Source organism: Pleurodeles waltl, chromosome 4_1 (genome assembly GCF_031143425.1).
Source record: "Pleurodeles waltl isolate 20211129_DDA chromosome 4_1, aPleWal1.hap1.20221129, whole genome shotgun sequence".
NCBI lineage: Eukaryota > Metazoa > Chordata > Amphibia > Caudata > Salamandridae > Pleurodeles > Pleurodeles waltl.
Window position 1 is genome coordinate 141,431,336 of NC_090442.1, and position 21,135 is coordinate 141,452,470.

Genomic DNA, 21,135 nt, shown 5'->3' on the forward strand with positions numbered 1-21,135 from the left:
TTGCCCGCTTACTATCGATTTTAGAGCTTAAATAAGCCCTTTCTTCCGCCCTTTGCACAATTAGCAGATTGCAGTTGATGAGTTGGAGATTGAGGCTATTTTGTTGTTTCATACTTAAAGTACAAGCGTTTAGAATACATTTTTTACCATAGCAGTGACTGGTGCTGTGCTTGGTAAATACTTCCGGTTTGTCTGCCTAGACACAGCTTCAGCTGAGAGACCGTACTCTGGAGTGAGGGCTTTAGGGGAAGTAATTAGTGCTGATCACATTAAGAGTTGTAAACCCCTAATGCATGTTTTTTTGGTTCGTACCTCGGTGTACAAGGTGGTTCGGATGATTTGTTTGTGAATTTTGTATTGGAGCCTTGCTTCTTTTCTTTGTTATAAGCTGCAATGCCTTTTTTTAACTCTAGGGTGCACTCTTTGTGACCAGGCATACCCATCTGACTGTCCCGAACATGGACCGGTCACCTTCATCCCAGATACACCCATCCAAAGCAGGGCCAGACTTTCCCTTCCCAAACAGCTGATGCTGCAGCAGTCGGTAACTGGAGCGGATGTAGGTAAGTTCCCCAGTAACTCAGTGGGTTTGGGCTGTGGGTGATGCTGTTAAATAAGAGTGAGCCCATTACCACAGGCATAGTAAATAACTTGAATCCTTAAATAGCAATAGAACATGGTAAACAGTGGAAGATTGTGAGAGTTTGCTGGCTTGTGAGAGCAAGGGTATACCTTGTAAAAAAATATAAGAATGCAGTCAGACTTCTCACAAAAAAACAAACGTCTGGGGTAAAAGAACCCTCTTCTGATCAAATGTCACTATCCCATAATTGAAGAAAGTACAGATCTAGTCAAAAGTATAGTAGATTCTTGAGTGCTGGCGATACCTGTGCCAATGATCTGTTGGACGTACAGACGACAAGCGTTAACTGTGAGTTGTAATGGCTTAGAAAAGCTTAAAGAAGATGATATGGGCTACTACCCAAGGCAATTCGATGGCTTGGAGGGCCTGGCTCAAACACTTCCCTCCATTTACTCGAGCGGTAAGTGGTCACATGATCTATACTAACATCTTTATTAAAAAAGTACTGGAATCCAAAAGTGGTAGATTATTTTCGCAAGGCGTCTTTTAGCATTTTGTATTATTTATTCTAATTTAGTTTTGTAATACACTCTTGGAGCTTTAAACCTCTAGGTTCAATTTGGCAACTGATGAGTTTCAGCTAATGTTCTTTAAGGTCATCTGCCACCTTGCTTTGTTTAGCAGCATAACAGTATATGCATTAATCTCAGCCTGCAAATGAAAAAGTAAAAACAGCACTCTAGTCGCTCTTTGCTGCTCTGTTTTTTCTCCCAGAAAATATTTTAGCTGGTGATTATGCATCATGAAATCTTAGCCCTTTGTCCGCTGCAACTCAAGCATTTACAGTGTATGTAAAATTAACAGACCTATGTTGAGGCTCAGAATAAATATGCAGTTATAAAATATATGTTTGAAAATTAGGACACAATTTTCCCAAGCAGATGTGTTTTAGACTGCAGCCAATTTCTATGTTGGCCACCGGCTATTTATTTTGCATGCAGTCCAAAGGTTTATTCCTTTACTTATTGTCTATTACTATCATATTCATAAAACAATTTCAGTTTTAAGTTAACGCTTAATTACTAGGTAACAGCAGTCAGAATCGGAGATACAAGTTAAAAACATTGACCAGTGTGCGTAGGTACGGTTGGTTAAAGAACACATCATTTAGTCCAGTGGTCCAAGCAAGTATTCTGAATATGCCATTCGATGGCAGCAACATCTTTGTCAAGTAGGTTGATGAAGCTCTTCTAGCAAACAACTGATGTTAGCACTGCAGGATCCTTGAGGTCATTGCAAAAGAGGCAAGATGAATTTGATTATAGACATCATTTTCAGTAGTACAGTTACTACCAGTAATTTTCGTAATTGCAGATCAAACACACAAGGTTATACACCATACCAATATAATTACCAGCAAAGGCAACAGATAAACCAAGGGAGACCAAGTCAAAAAAGGCATGGAAATCAGTCTATCAGTCAACAGGCTCATAGGACTTATGTGGCCCTTCCATCTGTCCTACCAGTGAGAGAGTGCATTCACATTCTCCTGCATGAATGCCAGGACATGACATGTCATCAGATGCTTGAGTTCTAAACAAACCTGAAACTCCACTAACGGGAGAGAAACACAAATATCCACCAAAAGTCGAGAGACTAATGTTGCAGCTTCTTCACTAGGAAGCTATAGGAATAGTGCCAAAGACCAGGGAAATCTAGCATATTACTGAAGATTATTCCTCATTGTGAAAAAGAATGGGCAATGGAGACCAATTCTAGACTTAGAAAGTACGATTTTGCATAGTAACCCTCCAAGAGTTCCTATCGTTCATAGAAGAGGGTTATTATCTACTTTCATTTAAAAGCCAATTTTGCCTCAGATCAGCTCCTTGGATATGCAAGGAATGTATAGCACCATACTTTCGGAGTGGGACTGACCTTGAGGGGTGGACACACCTCCCTGAATACTAAATTTCCCACCGGTCCAGAGGCCAAATGGGCCCTCGGGGGGGGGGGGGAAAGGGGTCGACATCTCTCCTTTGAGTGAAGCCATATCTGCATACCAAGTGAGCTTCTTTGCAGCCCATGCCTTGGAATGCAGATTCACAGGTCATCCTGTTGGGTGGGGTGTGTAAACACCTCGCCCAGAGCAGGCTTTGTCTCTGACCACCGGAGATCAATGGCTCTCACCCTAGGTGGCCAGAATCGTGTCTGGTGGTGGCAGGCAGGGCTAAAACTAGTTAGTCCCCACACGGGTAGTTGGTAGGTTTTTAGGGGGCACCTCTAATGTGCCCTGTGGGTGCATATATTAATAAACCCATCACTGGCATCGCTGAGGGTTTATTAATACAAGATGTTTGATACCAAACATCCCTAGTTTCAGAGAAGCCATCATGTAGCTGGGGAACTCGTAGAGACCAGTGTCCAGCACATTTACTTAAAATGGGTTCCCTGTACACTCACTATGTCTAAGAATCAACAAAGACATAGGAGGAGTGTTAGACCTGATAGCCTTAGGGTGGTCACCCCCAACTTTTTGCCTGCCTCCCTCCACTTTTTGACACTGTTTTTGCTGGTTTTAGGACTCTGCGCACCTTACCACTGCTAACCAGTGCTAAAGTGCATATGCTCTCTCCCTGAAAACATGGTGACATTGGCTCATACCCAATTGGTTTATTTAATTTACTTATACGTTCCTAGTAAAAGTGCACTATATGTGCCTAGGGCCTGTAGACTAAAATCTACTAGTGGGCCTGCAGCACTGATTGTGCCACCCACATAAGTAGCCCTCTAACAATGTCTCAGGCCTGCCATTGCAAGGCCTGTGTGTGTGCAGTTTCACTGCCAATTTGGCTTGGCATTTAAAAGTACTTGCCAAGCCTTAAACTCCCCTTTTTCTACATATGTCCACCCCTAAGGTAGGCCCTAAGTAACCCATAGGGCAGGGTGCTATGTACGGAAAAGGCAGGACATGTACCTGTGTAGTTTATATGTCCTGGTAGTGTAAAACTCCTAAATCTGTTTTACACTGCTGTGAGAGCTGCTCCTTTCATAGGCTAACATTAGGGCTACCCTCATATACTGTTTGAGTGGTAGATTCTGATCTGAAAGGATTAACAAGGTCATATTTAGTATGGCCAGAATGGTAATACAAAATCCTGCTGACTGGTGAAGTTGGATTTAATATTACTATTTTAGAAATGCCACTGTTAGAAAGTGAGCATTTCAGTGCAATTAAAACCTTCTGTGCCTTATAATCCACGTCTGGCTGGGTTAGTTGACAGCTCCCTTGTGCATTTCACTCCGACAACCCCAAACACAGGATGCTCAGTCACACCTACACACATCTGCATGCTGAATGGGTCTTCCTGGGCTGGCAGGGTGGAGGGCCTGACACTTATCAAAGGACAGTGGCCTGCCCTCATACAATGGACTGCCAAACCCCCTACTGGGACCCTGGCAGACAGGATGGAACTGAAAGGGGACCATGTGCACTTCTAAGCCACTCTTTGAAGTCTCCCCCACTTCAAAGGCACATTTGGGTATTTGAACAGGGCCTCTGACCCTACCAACTCAGACACTTCTTGACAAGATACCTACTGGGAAAGGAACTCTGAACCTGCAATCTGCTAAGAGAAGTTGCCTGGCTGCCCACAGGACTCACCTGACTGCTTTGCTGAATAGGACTGCTGCCTTGCTGTTGCCTGGCTGCCCTCTGGCTCTGCTGAGAAGTGCTCTCCAAGGGCTTAGATTGAGCTTGCCTCCTGTTTTCTGAAGTCTCGCGGCCAAAAAGACTTCATCTCTGCAAAGAACTCCTTGTGCGACAAAAAATGGACGCACAGCCTGCCGGAATCGATGCACAGCCTGCACCGCAGTGAGAAAATCATGCACGCCGAACCAGAACGACGCAGCCCAGCTCCCCGAGTGGAGATCGACGCAGCGACAGCATTGCGACTGGCCCACTGGATCAACGTATAGCTGAGCTGGAACGACGCAGCCTGACTTCCTGCGAGAGGAATCAATGCAGTGCCTGCCGTGTGACAGAAATTTCCCCGCATCGCCCACCGGATCGACGCAGCTCCTGTGACTTCGCCCTGCACACCCAGGATTTCTCTGCATCGTCCCCGGGGCAGCCAAATACCCTGCAACCCGAAGAGGATTCACGCCTGTGCGCCGGAAATTGGCACAAGCCCCTTGTTGCGTGAAAAAGCATTGACGCATTGTCTGTGTGCGCCCGGAGAAACTGACGCACCCCCCGTTTTACACACATCTCCTCCTCTGCTGTCCCTTGCAGATAATTTAGACGCAAACCAGGTACTTTGTGCTTGCAAGAGACACTTATTGCTTTTAAGAACTTAAGATTCTTTTAAGAACTTAAGATTCTTTTTATAATTTTCTAAAGTGGTATTTCAATGTGTACTTATCAAATCTTGATCGTTTTGACCTGCATTTAATCAGATAAATATTCTATTTTTTTCTAAACTTGTGGGGTGTATTTTTGTGGTTTGTGTTATTGCATGATTTATTGCACAAATACTTTACACATTGCCTTCTAAGTTAATCCTGACTGCTCTGTGACAAGCTACCAGAGGGTGGGCACAAGATACTTTGGATTGTGTGTGACTTACCCTGACTAGAGAGAGGGTCCTTGCTTGGACAGGGGGTAACCTGATTGCCAACCAAAGATCCCAATTCTGACAAGGAGCATATCTGCTCATGCAGATATGTCCTCACATGTAATGTAATGCACTCTGCCTTAGGGCTGTAAGACCTGCTGCAGAGGTGACTTACATATAATGGATGCAGTGTTTAGGAGACATGGCACGCAGACTGTGTGCCATGTCGTGTTTTCACTTTTAGCTGCACCAAGACACGCAACCTGCGAAGGCAGTCTCCATGTGCTAAGTGACGGGTCCCGGACAGTGGCATGATACATGCTGCAGTCCTTGGGGAGTCCTCTTTGGTACCCATGCCCTAGGTACCAGGATACCATTTTCTAGGGACTTTTAGGGGGACCAAAGGTATTGCCAATTGGGGAAAAATTGCACAGTTTTAGGGAAAGAGATCTGGCACTGTGGACCTTGTTAGCAGGAACCCAGTGCACTTTCAGTCAAATTGCATCAAAACGTGGGGGCGACCCTGCCAAAAAGGGGCACTTTCCTACAGAGGACCCGCCCTTAGTGGTGTCCCCATGTAGCCAACGTGGTGCCTTCCGGAGACTTTCCAAGTGCAGGACATACTCCTTTCCATTCTTAACACTTTTTACTTCCTGGAGATGCTACTACCTCTCGTAGCCATTTGGGTAACAATTGCACAGTATTGGGGAAAGAGATCTGGGACTGGAGACCTGGTTAGCAGGAACGCAGTGCACTCTCAGTCAACATTGCATCGAATACCAGGCAAAAAGTGGGGGTGACCATGTCAAAAAAACAGCACTTTCCTACTCCCAGCTTCATGACGGGAATTCTTCAAGCATGTTAATCTATGAAAAATAAAAACGCTGGATAACTATAGTTAAAAGTAAATACTATTTTTTTTTCTTCCTCATTTGCCAAATTGCCAGCCTGACTGAACAATGTGTACTAAATGTTTTTTACAGATTCATATGTATCAGCTGCTTTGCTGTTTTCTGCTTGGAACTTGAGGCTTATTTCACCATTATCTGTTCTTATGCAGTTCATCCTGCATGCTGGAATGAGCTCCAATGATCTTCTTATCTACTATTCTCCGATGTTAACAGCTTTTTCAAAACCTTTGTACTTAAGCTGCCATCCCACACACATTCATCATACACTTAGCTGTAGTAATCAGACATATCCTTTTGTGTAATTGCCCTTTTTCAACAGCTGATTTCTCTCATATCCCACAAGTGTCCATGTTCCTCCTCATCCGTTCCCATTGGCACTGCCTACCTATTTCACTTGAACCTGAACAGTAATCTCCTATTGAGTACCTTTTTATTAATTGTTGATGTAATTTTTTTCTTAGGTGTCTGGGCAGAGGAGACCATTCCAGCTAGAACTTGCTTTGGGCCCCTTGTCGGACGGGAGAGCCAGTCATTGAATATCCAGGGCTGGACGGATAAGGCAACGAGCCACATTTGGAAAGTAATCTCATTTTATTAAGGTTGCCTTTTTAAAAAATGTATGTTTTTTTTTTAAAAGAGTGAGTGCAGCTGGTTGTTAATGTTCAGAAATGGATTTCCTGGACAGAGGCAGTGGGAGCTGCATGTTGCTTCTCTAGTGATGCATATTGTTGAAGAGGGCATCTCACTGAAGGATTTAGGACAGTTAGCAGCAGACACTTGCTTCAAGGGAACCATATAACAAATAAGTGTGCATGACATGCAGTGGCAGAGAAAAGAGTTGGGCTTTGAGGGAAGCAAAACACAAACACACTTTTGTAGATGATGTGATTTATAAAAATGCAGTGTTGCCGGAGCACAGTTTGGCAAAACTTTATAAACCTTAAAATATCTTTGATAGGAAGTGTAAGAAAGAGGGTTGTTCTTTGGGGTGGGCAAACCCCACCTTAAGGAATAATTAAACTTCTTGTCAGGCTGAACCCTCAAAGGCAATACATTTACCCAAGCTCACCCCCCTGGTAGTGATGACATAGAGCAGACAGGCGTAACCTATAGCAATGTGTAAAGTATTTATGCAGTACCAAAACAGTAATAAAGTAAAAACGACAAGCAAAAAAAATCTCAAATCAATTTTTAAAAATTGAGTTAAATTTAATAATAAACAAAGTGACGCCAAAACAACAAAATTCCTATAAAGGGAAACATAGTTATACGTTTTTAAAGTAGAAATAGCACCAAAAAACACTAAGTGCCAATGATAGTCTGTGGAAGCCTACACATGACTTGAGGCTGACTATGATGAAGTCCGGGTCAGATAACCAAGTGCATTGGTCCCAGTGAAAGTCGAAGTAAAAAAGGTTGAAAAAGTTTATATGTCTTACTGCAGATAGGGACTTGTCACTTTCTGAAGAAGAAAAATCCACCCTAAACAGGACACTGCTGAAGCTGTAGATGCTGCCATGGAATTGAAGGGTGGATACCTGAAGCAGGTTGGCCCGTCTGGCACTCTGGAGCTCTGGAGTTTTCTTGCTTGTAGTTTTCTAAGGCTAAACACAGATTGGGACTTTGGCCGTTTTTCAGAGGTTTGGGTCTCGCTGACCTGGACAAAGCTGAAATTCTATCCCAGAAACTTGTCGCCTTATCTGGAGTACTTAGATGTTGTAGAGGGATGTCTGGCTGCAAGGATGACATCTACAACCTCAGGATTAACTGGGAAAATAGTAAACTCCTGCCACTCAATCAATCTGAATAGAGGTGTAGATTGTGGAGGATTGGGGTGAAACCCTGCCCGTCTGCTGCAACAGAAAATCCTCCCAAAGTGTTACCCTGATTGGGCTACTGATGCTCATGCCCTGAAATTCTGGGTACCATGTTGTCTGCCAGTTTGGAGCCAGTAGGGTGACTTGCGCCCAGTTTCTTCAGAACTCGAAGCAGGGGAGGCAGAAAGAGGTACTGGAGTCTTATGCTCCACTGTAACCTGAATACTTTTAATATAAGGAACGTTCTTGGGAGCTCCAACACACTGAAGTTTTGACGCTGTACATTCTCGGTGGTGCTGAAAAGATCCAGATTAGGACTCTCCCAACTGTTGGAAGATGTCCTATGCCGCCGGGATGCAATTGCCGTTCTTAATCTGGCAGACATCGCCGGCTGAGCTAGTCTGCCATGCTCAAGTGGTTCAGTAGCAGGAAAATGCCCTGACTCTCCAGCCAACTCCAGAGGCCTAGTGCCCGTTGGCACAGGACCCAGGATGAACCCCTCTCTGTCCTCCTTTTTGCAGTACTACATGGTGTTGGCATATGGACTACAAGAAGGCTTTCAACGCCAGGCTGATGCCCTGCAGCTCTAGCAGATTTGTATGGAGCTAGGTTTCTGCTGGATACCAGAGTAGCCTGATTCGTTTTCCCAGAGCAGGCATTCATATGTCACCACCTTGTGCTATGGGTGGACAAGGAAGAGGCATCTGCCGTTGGTCAGGGTGATAAAGCAACCACCACTGCAAATGTGTGTAGCGTGCTCTGAAACCTGGAGAACATCCAACAGATTTCCATGGTTCTCAGCCTGCTAAAGTTTTATATCGCAGTGCAGAGCTTGCACATGCCACCTGGCAAAGTGGGCAAGCAGGATTGATGAGGCCAGCAGACCAAGAAGCCTCAGAGCTGCTCTCATTGACATACAAGACTGAGGCTGAACCATCGAGATCATAGCCCAAATGCCCTGGGCTCGTTTCAAAGGAGAAAAGGCCCTGACCCTCCACTCTGTGTACTACAGCTCCTATAAAATGAAGCCTCTGCGAAGGAGTCAGGTGGGACTTTGCCACGTTGATGAAGAACCCCAAAGATGTCATGACATTCGCCATTGTCGGGAGGTGGTCTACAACTGGAATTCCCAACCTCCATATATATGTAGCGGCCACCTCCATTATCTCCTTGAACACCCAAGTGCTGGTAAGGCCAAAGGGGAGCAAGGCAAGCTCAAAATGCTTCAGGCCGGTCTTTAAATGTAGGTAACGTTTGTGGGGTTGCAGGATAGGCACAAAAATATACAGTTCCTGCAGATTCATGGTAAAAATCCAGTCGCCTGATCCAAGGCAGACAGAACTTGTGAGCATTTTGAATTTGTCCTTCTGCAGAAAGGAATTGTGAGGAAACATGGTGCATTATATGGTGTGGTTATGTGACCTCACTGTGTAATACACTTACCAACCCCGTTAGGACCAGTAAGTTGTATTTGTGAAACCCTTAGCCGAACCCTGGGTACCTGTGGCTCTGAACAGCAAGACCTAATCAAATGAAAAAGTGTAAAGCATTTAAGCAACACCAAAGCAATTGCTGGAGAAACACACACAACACTAAAGAAATCCCACAGCAATTTTTTAAAATATACTGTATTTTTATGTATTTTTAGATACAAAAATGAAAAAGATCCGCAGGAGGGTTCTGGAGATGCAGATTTTACAAGGTACAGTAAATGTGCACTCTTTCACTCAATCGTGAACAAGCATTTTCAAATTCAACGAATTTGACACTTTAAAGGTTTTTCGAAGAAAACTTAGGTAAGTATCAGTGCGGTTACTTCTAGTCACTTTAGGCGACCAACTCCAGCAGGGAGCCAGTCTAGCAGACCAGCAAGGTTCTCAGACACAGTTACCTCGGTGGCAGAAGCAGTGTTCAGTCAATTATAGGCAATTTTTACCCCTTGCCATAGCTTTCTATGGAAGTTGTCCTGATACAAGGGATAAATGATGCAGAATGTTCACAAGGATGCTGTGGATGTGATGTAGTCAACGGGGGTCTTTTTGCAGCTACTCCTCAGTCCATGGACGGGTTGAGGGCATCCAGGCCACAGGGGTCGAGGACCCTTGAAGTCCTCCTGGTCCTGGAAGTCTAGTGCCACTGAGCTATGAGTCACCTGGTATTGAGGTTACAGCCAAATCCTTTCCTGTGTGATAACTCTTCTTCTGGGCGATCAAGCTGCACTCTGAAAATTCTTCCGGGTCCAGTAGACTCTAGTGCAACTTTGAGTGTCAGGTCCTGGTCTCTAATGCTGCACGGCGGCGAGTGGCAGCAATGCGAAGAGCTGGACCACCAACTTGACCCAGCAGGTTCCTTCAGCTCCTGTGACCCTGTGCTGCGAACAGGATGTCAACCAACTGACCTTTGAGACTTTGCTTCAGCTGGGTCCCAGAGATGACTGCTCCACCAGCAGGCACAGCCCCTTCTTCTCTGCTAGTCACCAGGTTCAGCAGGTGCAGTTCATGTCAGTGAAGCTTCACACTGGGTCTTTGGTGCAGCACGGCAATCCTTCTTCGGTCCTCTTCCCCAGTCGAATGCAATCTGAGTTCTGGGTGCCAGGGGCATCCTATTTATGCTCAAAAAGTGCCCTCAGGGTAGGATGCGGTTGGTGCCAATAGGCTTCCAGGTTTCCTCCCACCCCCCTGATGACCACTTCCTGCGAAGTGAGACATCTGGCTATTCCATGATGCACTATTCTGTCCATTTCTAACATAACAGGACCCCTCTCTTGGGGTTCAGGGTTCGCTAGCCGAACCCACAGGTTTGGCTACCAAAGAGGGCTACATATCCCTGGAAAAACGGTTTGGCAACTGGTTTCCTCTGTTGTGCATGAGTACCAGCATGTCCACCTAAACAGTAGGGCAACCCCTCTTCCAAGTGATTCCCATTTGCTCTCCAGAGGCAGCTTCTCCAAGGAAACTCACCTTTTGATCCAGCACCCGTGTGGCTTCCTGCCAGGGAGAGAAGCACAGACTGCTATTGCATTCTTTGCTAGTAGTCGTCCACAATTCTCCACAGGAGGGCAGAAAGCTGTCTGAAGGTCACACCCCGTGTACACTCAAGAGCCGCAAAAACAAAGCCCAAGGAAGAAGTACCTGACTTGGCCCCATCCCTGCCGACCTGTCTGCTGTTCCTGCCAATTTGTGCCAAAGTCGACTCTTACTGCAAGCTGCTGTAACTCCAAAAGCTTGGGAGGACTGCCTGCCTTCAAAGAAGACCCAGGAACTTCCATGGAGCAACGAAACTGCTTCCCTGAATCTTGCAGGCATCCCAAGAGACCGCAAAAACCAGACACCAGGAAGCACCATCGCACCCCTGCCACCTATCCCGACCTGAAGTGAGCCAATGGTGCCAGCCCTTCAGAGACAAAGCCCACCTTGGACTTGCCCACTGTGGACCTCCGATGCTGCGTGCAGGCCCCCTCAACCGCGAGTGCTCCCGGAGGAGAAAACCCAACACCTCAGGAGACCTCTGCACCCATTACCCCTGGCCCATGGAGAAGAGGACCGAAGGTATCCCTCCGTCCCTGGGCATCTCAAGGCTTGAACCCACCTGTTGGTTCTCCTCGACTGGACTCCCGGTCCAAGTCTGCAGCCTTTTTTCAACCAGACTGATCCCCGTTGACTACATTGCGCACCTGATGCTGTACTACACTTCTGCATCTAGCCACCCCAGTGCTGCCCGGTGTGACCTGTTGGAGTGATCCTGACCCTTGCCCAATACTTATCTTAAGTCCAGGAGATTGTTCCTGTATGTTGATGTACTATACTTAAATGAAGTACTTGTTTTTCTCTCCATAGGATAACATTGCAGCTTCTGAAAAATGCACTGTCGACAAATATTTTTCTTGCAAAATGTACTTCCCTGATAGTTTTGATTCTGGTGCCTAAATGTATATAAAGATACTTGTTATTTTTGTAAATTTGTGTGGATCTCCTTGAGTTGTGTGTCTCATTTATTGACTCTGTGTGTATTTGCAAATGTCTCACACTCCCCTCTGATAAGCCTAAGGCCGCCTGACCACACTATCCCCTAATAGAGCACTTTGGGATTGCTAGAGCAAGCCCCTGTCCACTTGTAAGAGAACCCCTGAACTCTTTGCACGATACATCTCACAATGATATATCATATAAAAGTCAACTTCCTAGACTTCACACCCAAAAGGTCTGGTCTTGTGGTTTTCTGCTGCTTTGCTCCTTAAGGAAAATGATGCCATTCATATCTAAGAACAGCATGCCTACGTTTTTATGTTTTTTAGCCTGGCTCAGCTGTGCTTTGGAAATGCTGTATGCATCTGCCTTCCTGGAATACAATAAAAAAACTACAATACATTTAAAAACATTGCAGTTCATTTTATGATGGCTGATGGAAAATCTGACCACACCGCTGAATCCCGCAAAACACTCAGTGGCTCCTGATCAAGCAGAGTATCCAACGTTAGGTTATCTGCCTGTGTAGCCAAAATTCTGTTGGATCTCATCATCAAACTTCAATGCAGTGATAGACTCCTAGGGCCCTACTTTGCAATGTTCTGTCTGTGCAGCTGCACTCAATTCCAGAATACGTTTTCAGTAAATCACTGAAAACCTTCCTGTTCTGCTAACTTTGCACAGTTTTTCTCAATTATAGGGTTGTTGTACTCTTGTACCACCAGTATACCTCGGGTAAATGTTACTCTTTATAAGTAAATAAATACATAAAGGAATAAAAAAGATTTTCAGCCAATTTTCAAAAAGGGACAGAAGGGTGATAGTGGCATAGAAATAGTACCTTTATAGTGATACTGGTATTATTCTTTAAAAAAAAAATTTTGTTATTAGTTGTGAACAAACTTTTACCGTAACAGCGTGTCGCCAATTTTAAAGTTGGCATTGTGTACCTAGGATACTGCTCCAGGTAGATTTCAGTGTTCTGTCGCTCTATTAGAGTCCTCGTGCGACCGTCATGCATTTCATATTTTTTCCCATTTCCTGGAGCAGCCCCTTCCCTCATAAACTACCCTTTCCTCCAGCCTACACCAGTCCATAGCCTTTTCCCAGTCAGCCACTTCTGATGTTGCCTTTGCCCCCCACACTGCCTGGCAATGTTCCATTTTGCCACTGAGACCAAGGGCTTTCCATAGTTTCGATAATTATGGCATTGTCATCTCACCATATGTTCAGTACAGACCATTTACTTGTTTTTGCCCCATGCATTACTTGCATCATGCAGTCCACAAGCCCAGCCCAGTAATGCTCTAGTGTAAGGAAATGCCTCCTTGGCATGGTTGCCCCCTGACTTTTTGCCTTTGCTGATGCTATGTTTACAATTGAAAGTGTGCTGAGGCCTGCTAACCAGGCCCCAGCACCAGTGTTCTTTCCCTAACCTGTACTTTTGTATCCACACTTGGCAGACCCTGGCATCCAGATAAGTCCCTTGTAACTGGTACTGCTAGTACCAAGGGCCCTGATGCCAAGGAAGGTCTCTAAGGGCTGCAGCATGTCTTATGCCACCCTGGAGACCTCTCACTCAGCACAGACACACTGCTTGCCAGCTTGTGTGTGCTAGTGAGGGCAAAACGAGTAAGTCGACATGGCACTCCCCTCAGGGTGCCATGCCAGCCTCTCACTGCCTATGCAGTATAGGTAAGACACCCCTCTAGCAGGCCTTACAGCCCTAAGGCAGGGTGCACTATACCATAGGTGAGGGTACCAGTGCATGAGCATGGTACCCCTACAGTGTCTAAACAAAACCTTAGACATTGTAAGTGCAGGGTAGCCATAAGAGTATATGGTCTGGGAGTCTGTCAAACACGAACTCCACAGCACCATAATGGCTACACTGAAAACTGGGAAGTTTGGTATCAAACTTCTCAGCACAATAAATGCACACTGATGCCAGTGTACATTTTATTGTAAAATACACCACAGAGGGCACCTTAGAGGTGCCCCCTGAAACCTAACCGACTGTCTGTGTAGGCTGACTAGTTCCAGCAGCCTGCCACACCAGAGACATGTTGCTGGCCCCATGGGGAGAGTGCCTTTGTCACTCTGAGGCCAGTAACAAAGCCTGCACTGGGTGGAGATGCTAACACCTCCCCCAGGCAGGAGCTGTAACACCTGGCGGTGAGCCTCAAAGGCTCACCCCTTTGTCACAGCCCAGCAGGGCACTCCAGCTTAGTGGAGTTGCCCGCCCCCTCCGGCCACGGCCCCCACTTTTGGCGGCAAGGCTGGAGGGAACAAAGAAAGCAACAAGGAGGAGTCACTGGCCAGTCAGGACAGCCCCTAAGGTGTCCTGAGCTGAGGTGACTCTGACTTTTAGAAATCCTCCATCTTGCAGATGGAGGATTCCCCCAATAGGGTTAGGATTGTGACCCCCTCCCCTTGGGAGGAGGCACAAAGAGGGTGTACCCACCCTCAGGGCTAGTAGCCATTGGCTACTAACCCCCCAGACCTAAACACGCCCTTAAATTTAGTATTTAAGGGCTACCCTGAACCCTAGAAAAGTAGATTCCTGCAACTACAAGAAGAAGGACTGCCTAGCTGAAAACCCCTGCAGAGGAAGACCAGAAGACGACAACTGCCTTCGCTCCAGAAACTCACCGGCCTGTCTCCTGCCTTCCAAAGATCCTGCTCCAGCGACGCCTTCCAAAGGGACCAGCGACCTCGACATCCTCTGAGGACTGCCCCTGCTTCGAAACGACAAGAAACTCCCGAGGACAGCGGACCTGCTCCAAGAAAAGCTGCAACTTTGTTTCCAGCAGCTTTAAAGAACCCTGCAAGCTCCCCGCAAGAAGCGTGAGACTTGCAACACTGCACCCGGCGACCCCGACTCGGCTGGTGGCGATCCAACACCTCAGGAGGGACCCCAGGACTACTCTAAGACTGTGAGTACAAAAACCTGTCCCCCCTGAGCCTCCACAGCGCCGCCTGCAGAGGGAATCCCGAGGCTTCCCCTGACCGCGACTCTTTGAATCCTAAGTCCCGACACCTGGGAGAGACCCTGCACCCGCAGCCCCCAGGACCTGAAGGACCGGACTTTCTCTGGAGGAGTGACCCCCAGGAGTCCCTCTCCCTTGACCAAGTGGAGGTTTCCCCGAGGAACCCCCCCCTTGCCTGCCTGCAGCGCTGAAGAGATCCCTAGATCTCCCATTGACTTCCATTACAAACCCGACGCTTGTTTCTACACTGCACCCGGCCGCCCCCGTGCTGCTGAGGGTGAAATTTCTGTGTGGGCTTGTGTCCCCCCCGGTGCCCTACAAAACCCCCCTGGTCTGCCCTCCGAAGACGCGGGTACTTACCTGCAAGCAGACCGGAACCGGGGCACCCCCTTCTCTCCATTCTAGCCTATGTGTTTTGGGCACCACTTTGAACTCTGCACCTGACCAGCCCTGAGCTGCTGGTGTGGTGACTTTGGGGTTGCTCTGAACCCCCAACGGTGGGCTACCTTGGACCAAGAACTGAACCCTGTAAGTGTCTTACTTACCTGGTAAAACTAACAAAAACTTACCTCCCCTAGGAACTGTGAAAATTGCACTGTGTCCACTTTTAAAACAGCTATTTGTCAATAACTTGAAAAGTATACATGCAATTTTTATGATTTAAAGTTCCTAAAGTACTTACCTGCAATACCTTTCGAATGAGATATTACATGTAGAATTTGAACCTGTGGTTCTTAAAATAAACTAAGAAAAGATATTTTTCTATACAAAAACCTATTGGCTGGATTTGTCTCTGAGTGTGTGTACCTCATTTATTGTCTATGTGTATGTACAACAAATGCTTAACACTACTCCTTGGATAAGCCTACTGCTCGACCACACTACCACAAAATAGAGCATTAGTATTATCTATTTTTACCACTATTTTACCTCTAAGGGGAACCCTTGGACTCTGTGCATGCTATTCCTTACTTTGAAATAACACATACAGAGCCAACTTCCTACATTGGTGGGTCAGCGGTGGGGTACAAGACTTTGCATTTGCTGGACTACTCAGCCAATACCTGATCACACGACAAATTCCAAAATTGTCATTAGAAATTCATTTTTGCAATTTGAAATTTTTCTAAATTCTTAAAAGTCCTGCTAGGGCCTTGTGTGTTAAGTCCCTGTTTAGCATTGTCTTTTAGAGTTTAAAAGTTTGTTAAAAGTTTGAAATTAGATTCTAGAAACAGTTTTAGATTCTTTAAAAAGTCTTCCAACTCTTAGCAAAATAATGTCTGATACAGAGATGAATGTGGTGGAACTCGACACCACACCTTACCTCCATCTTAAGATGAGGGAGCTAAGGTCTCTCTGTAATATCAAAAAAATAACCATTGGCTCCAGACCTACCAAAATTCAGCTCCAGGAGCTGTTGGCAGAGTTTGAAAAAGCCAACCCCTCTGATGATGACCTCACAGAGGAAGAAATTAGTGACTTGGAGGCCAATGTCCCTCCTCCAGTCCTAAATAGGGAGAACAGGACCCCTCAAGTCCTGTCTCCAACTGTGTTAGTCAGAAATAGTGAGTCCCTCACAGGAGGGTCCCACATTTCTGAAATCACTGAGGATGCTCTCAGTGAAGATGACCTCCTGTTAGCCAGGATGGCCAAAAGATTGGCTTTAGAGAGACAGCTCCTAGCCATAGAAAGGGAAAGACAAGAGATGGGCCTAGGACCCATCAATGGTGGCAGCAATATAAATAGGGTCAGAGATTCTCCTGACATGTTAAAAATCCCCAAAGGGATTGTGACAAAATATGAAGATGGTGATGACATCACCAAATGGTTCACAGCTTTTGAGAGGGCTTGTGTAACCAGAAAAGTGAACAGGTCTCACTGGGGTGCTCTCCTTTGGGAAATGTTCACTGGAAAGTGTAGGGATAGACTCCTCACACTCTCTGGAAAAGATGCAGAATCTTATGACCTCATGAAGGGTACCCTGATTGAGGGCTTTGGATTCTCCACTGAGGAGTACAGGATTAGGTTCAGGGGGGCTCAAAAATCCTCGAGCCAGACCTGGGTTGACTTTGTTGACTACTCAGTGAAAACACTAGATGGTTGGATTCAAGGCAGTGGTGTAAGTAATTATGATGGGCTGTACAATTTATTTGTGAAAGAACACCTGTTAAGTAATTGTTTCAATGATAAACTGCATCAGCATCTGGTAGACCTAGGACCAATTTCTCCCCAAGAATTGGGAAAGAAGGCGGACCATTGGGTCAAGACAAGGGTGTCCAAGACTTCAACAGGGGGTGACCAAAAGAAAGGGGTCACAAAGACTCCCCAGGGGAAGGGTGATGAGACAACCAAAACTAAAAATAGTAAAGAGTCTTCTACAGGCCCCCAAAAACCTGCACAGGAGGGTGGGCCCAGAGCCTCTTCACAAAACAATGGGTACAAGGGTAAAAACTTTGATCCCAAAAAGGCCTGGTGTCATAGCTGTAAACAGCATGGACACCAAACTGGAGACAAGGCCTGTCCCAAGAAAGGTTCCACTCCAAACTCCCATCCAGGTAACACTGGTATGGCTAGTCTCCAAGTGGGATCAACAGTGTGCCCAGAGCAAATCAGGGTCCACACTGAAGCTACTCTAGTTTCTGAGGGAGGGGTGGATTTAGCCACACTAGCTGTCTGGCCGCCTAACATGCAAAAATACAGACAGCAACTCTTAATTAATGGGACTAGAATAGAGGGCCTGAGGGATACAGGTGCCAGTGTCACCATGGTGACAGAGAAACTGGTTTCCCCTGGCCAATACCTGACTGGAAAAACTTACACAGTCACCAACGCTGACAATCAGAGAAAAGTACATCCCATGGCAATGGTTACTTTAGAATGGGGAGGGGTCAATGGCCTGAAACAGGTGGTGGTCTCCTCAAATATCCCAGTAGACTGTCTGCTTGGAAATGACCTGGAGTCCTCAGCATGGGCTGAGGTAGAACTAAAAACCCATGCAGCAATGCTGGGTATCCCTGAACTGGTGTGTGTGAAAACAAGAGCACAGTGCAAGGCACAGGGTGAACAAGTAGAGCTGGAGTCTGGAAGAATGGCCCAGCCTACCAAGAGAACAGGAAAGTCAGTTGGGAAACCAACTGCAACACAGCAAAAGAAAGGGAACCTCTCTTCTCAGGAAGAAGTTCTGCCCTCTGAGGGAACTGAGCCTTTGGAGCTTGAACCTTACCAGGTTGAGCTCTTAGGCCCAGGGGGACCCTCAAGGGAGGAGCTGTGTAAGGGACAAGAAACCTGTCCCTCTCTTGAAGGCCTTAGGCAGCAAGCTGCTGAAGAGTCCAAAGGCAAGAAAAATGGAACACATAGGGTCTATTGGGAAGATGGACTCCTGTACACTGAGGCCAGAGACCCCAAACCTGGTGCCACTAGGAGAGTGGTAGTGCCTCAGCTGTTCAGGAAGTTCATCCTAACATTGGCCCATGACATTCCCCTTGCTGGACATTTGGGACAAACCAAGACGTGGGAGAGGTTAGTCAACCACTTCTACTGGCCCAATATGTCCAACATGGTTAAGGAGTTTTGCCTCTCCTGCCCCACCTGTCAAGCCAGTGGTAAGACAGGTGGGCATCCAAAGGCCCCCCTCATTCCACTTCCAGTGGTGGGGGTTCCCTTTGAAAGAGTGGGTGTGGACATAGTTGGTCCACTAGAAGCTCCCACAGCCTCAGGAAATATGTATATCCTGGTAGTAGTGGATCATGCTACCAGGTATCCTGAAGCTATTCCCCTTAGGTCGACTACTGCCCCTGCAGTAGCCAAGGCCCTCATTGGTATCTTTACCAGAGTGGGTTTCCCTAAGGAGGTGGTGTCTGACAGAGGTACCAACTTCATGTCAGCATACCTAAAGCACATGTGGAATGAGTGTGGAGTGACTTATAAATTCACTACACCATACCATCCACAAACTAATGGCTTGGTTGAGAGATTCAACAAGACATTAAAAGGCATGATCATGGGGCTCCCAGAAAAACTCAAAAGGAGATGGGATGTCCTCTTGCCATGTCTGCTTTTCGCTTACAGAGAGGTGCCACAGAAGGGAGTAGGATTCTCACCCTTTGAACTTCTGTTTGGTCATCCTGTAAGGGGACCACTTGCCCTTGTTAAAGAAGGCTGGGAGAGACCTCTCCATGAGCCTAAACAGGACATAGTGGACTATGTACTTGGCCTTCGCTCTAGAATGGCAGAGTACATGGAAAAGGCAACCAAAAACCTTGAGGCCAGCCAACAGCTCCAGAAGTTTTGGTATGACCAAAAGGCTGCACTGGTTGAGTTCCAACCAGGGCAGAAAGTCTGGGTTCTGGAGCCTGTGGCTCCCAGGGCACTCCAGGACAAATGGAGTGGCCCTTACCCAGTGCTAGAAAGGAAGAGTCAGGTCACCTACCTGGTGGACCTGGGCACAAGCAGGAGCCCCAAGAGGGTGATCCATGTGAACCGCCTTAAACTCTTCCATGACAGGGCTGATGTGAATCTGTTGATGGTAACAGATGAGGATCAGGAGGCAGAGAGTGAACCTCTCCCTGATCTTCTGTCATCAGACCCAAAAGATGGCACAGTAGATGGAGTGATCTACTCAGACACCCTCTCTGGCCAACAGCAAGCTGATTGTAGGAGAGTCCTACAACAGTTTCCTGAACTCTTCTCCTTAACCCCTGGTCAGACACACCTGTGTACCCATGATGTGGACACAGGAGACAGCATGCCTGTCAAGAACAAAATCTTTAGACAATCTGACCATGTTAAGGAAAGCATCAAGGTGGAAGTCCACAAGATGCTGGAATTGGGAGTAATTGAGCGCTCTGACAGCCCCTGGGCTAGCCCAGTGGTCTTAGTCCCCAAACCTCACACCAAAGATGGAAAGAAAGAGATGAGGTTTTGTGTGGACTACAGAGGGCTCAATTCTGTCACCAAGACAGATGCTCATCCAATTCCAAGAGCTGATGAGCTCATAGATAAATTAGGTGCTGCCAAATTCTTAAGTACCTTTGACTTGACAGCAGGGTACTGGCAAATAAAAATGGCACCTGGAGCAAAAGAGAAAACAGCATTCTCCACACCTGATGGGCATTATCAGTTTACTGTTATGCCCTTTGGTTTAAAGAATGCCCCTGCCACCTTCCAAAGGTTGGTGAATCAAGTCCTTGCTGGCTTGGAGTCCTTTAGCACAGCCTATCTTGATGATATTGCTGTCTTTAGCTCCACCTGGCAGGATCACCTGGTCCACCTGAAGAAGGTTTTGAAGGCTCTGCAATCTGCAGGCCTCTCTATCAAGGCATCCAAATGCCAGATAGGGCAGGGAACTGTGGTTTACTTGGGCCACCTTGTAGGTGGAGGCCAAGTTCAGCCACTCCAACCCAAGATCCAGACTATTCTGGACTGGGTAGCTCCAAAAACCCAGACTCAAGTCAGGGCATTCCTTGGCTTGACTGGGTATTACAGGAGGTTTGTGAAGGGATATGGATCCATTGTGACAGCCCTCACTGAACTCACCTCCAAGAAAATGCCCAAGAAAGTGAACTGGACTGTGGAATGCCAACAGGCCTTTGACACCCTGAAACAGGCAATGTGCTCAGCACCAGTTCTAAAAGCTCCAGATTATTCTAAGCAGTTCATTGTGCAGACTGATGCCTCTGAACATGGGATAGGGGCAGTTTTGTCCCAAACAAATGATGATGGCCTTGACCAGCCTGTTGCTTTCATTAGCAGGAGGTTACTCCCCAGGGAGCAGCGTTGGAGTGCCATTGAGAGGGAGGCCTTTGCTGTGGTTTGGTCCCTGAAGAAGCTGAGACCATACCTCTTTGGGACTCACTTCCTAGTTCAAACTGACCACAGACCTCTCAAATGGCTGATGCAAATGAAAGGTGAAAATCCTAAACTGTTGAGGTGGTCCATCTCCCTACAGGGAATGGACTTTATAGTGGAACACAGACCTGGGACTGCCCATGCCAATGCAGATGGCCTTTCCAGGTTCTTCCACTTAGAAAATGAAGACTCTCTTGGGAAAGGTTAGTCTCATCCTCTTTCGTTTGGGGGGGGGGTTGTGTAAGGAAATGCCTCCTTGGCATGGTTGCCCCCTGACTTTTTGCCTTTGCTGATGCTATGTTTACAATTGAAAGTGTGCTGAGGCCTGCTAACCAGGCCCCAGCACCAGTGTTCTTTCCCTAACCTGTACTTTTGTATCCACACTTGGCAGACCCTGGCATCCAGA

The 21,135-nt window shown here is 46.6% G+C and overlaps 1 protein-coding gene across 3 annotated transcripts in view; it reads left to right on the top strand.

The window, feature by feature from the left end:
• The window catches only part of PRDM4 (PR/SET domain 4), a 120,992-nt gene that overhangs the window by 50,150 nt on the left and 49,707 nt on the right, over positions 1 to 21,135 (top strand). For all 3 annotated transcript variants that reach the window (XM_069227926.1, XM_069227927.1, XM_069227928.1), the window contains 2 exons: positions 414 to 563; positions 6,572 to 6,690. In XM_069227926.1, the coding sequence (XP_069084027.1) occupies positions 414 to 563; positions 6,572 to 6,690 (269 nt within the window). The remainder of the gene's footprint in view (positions 1 to 413; positions 564 to 6,571; positions 6,691 to 21,135) is intronic.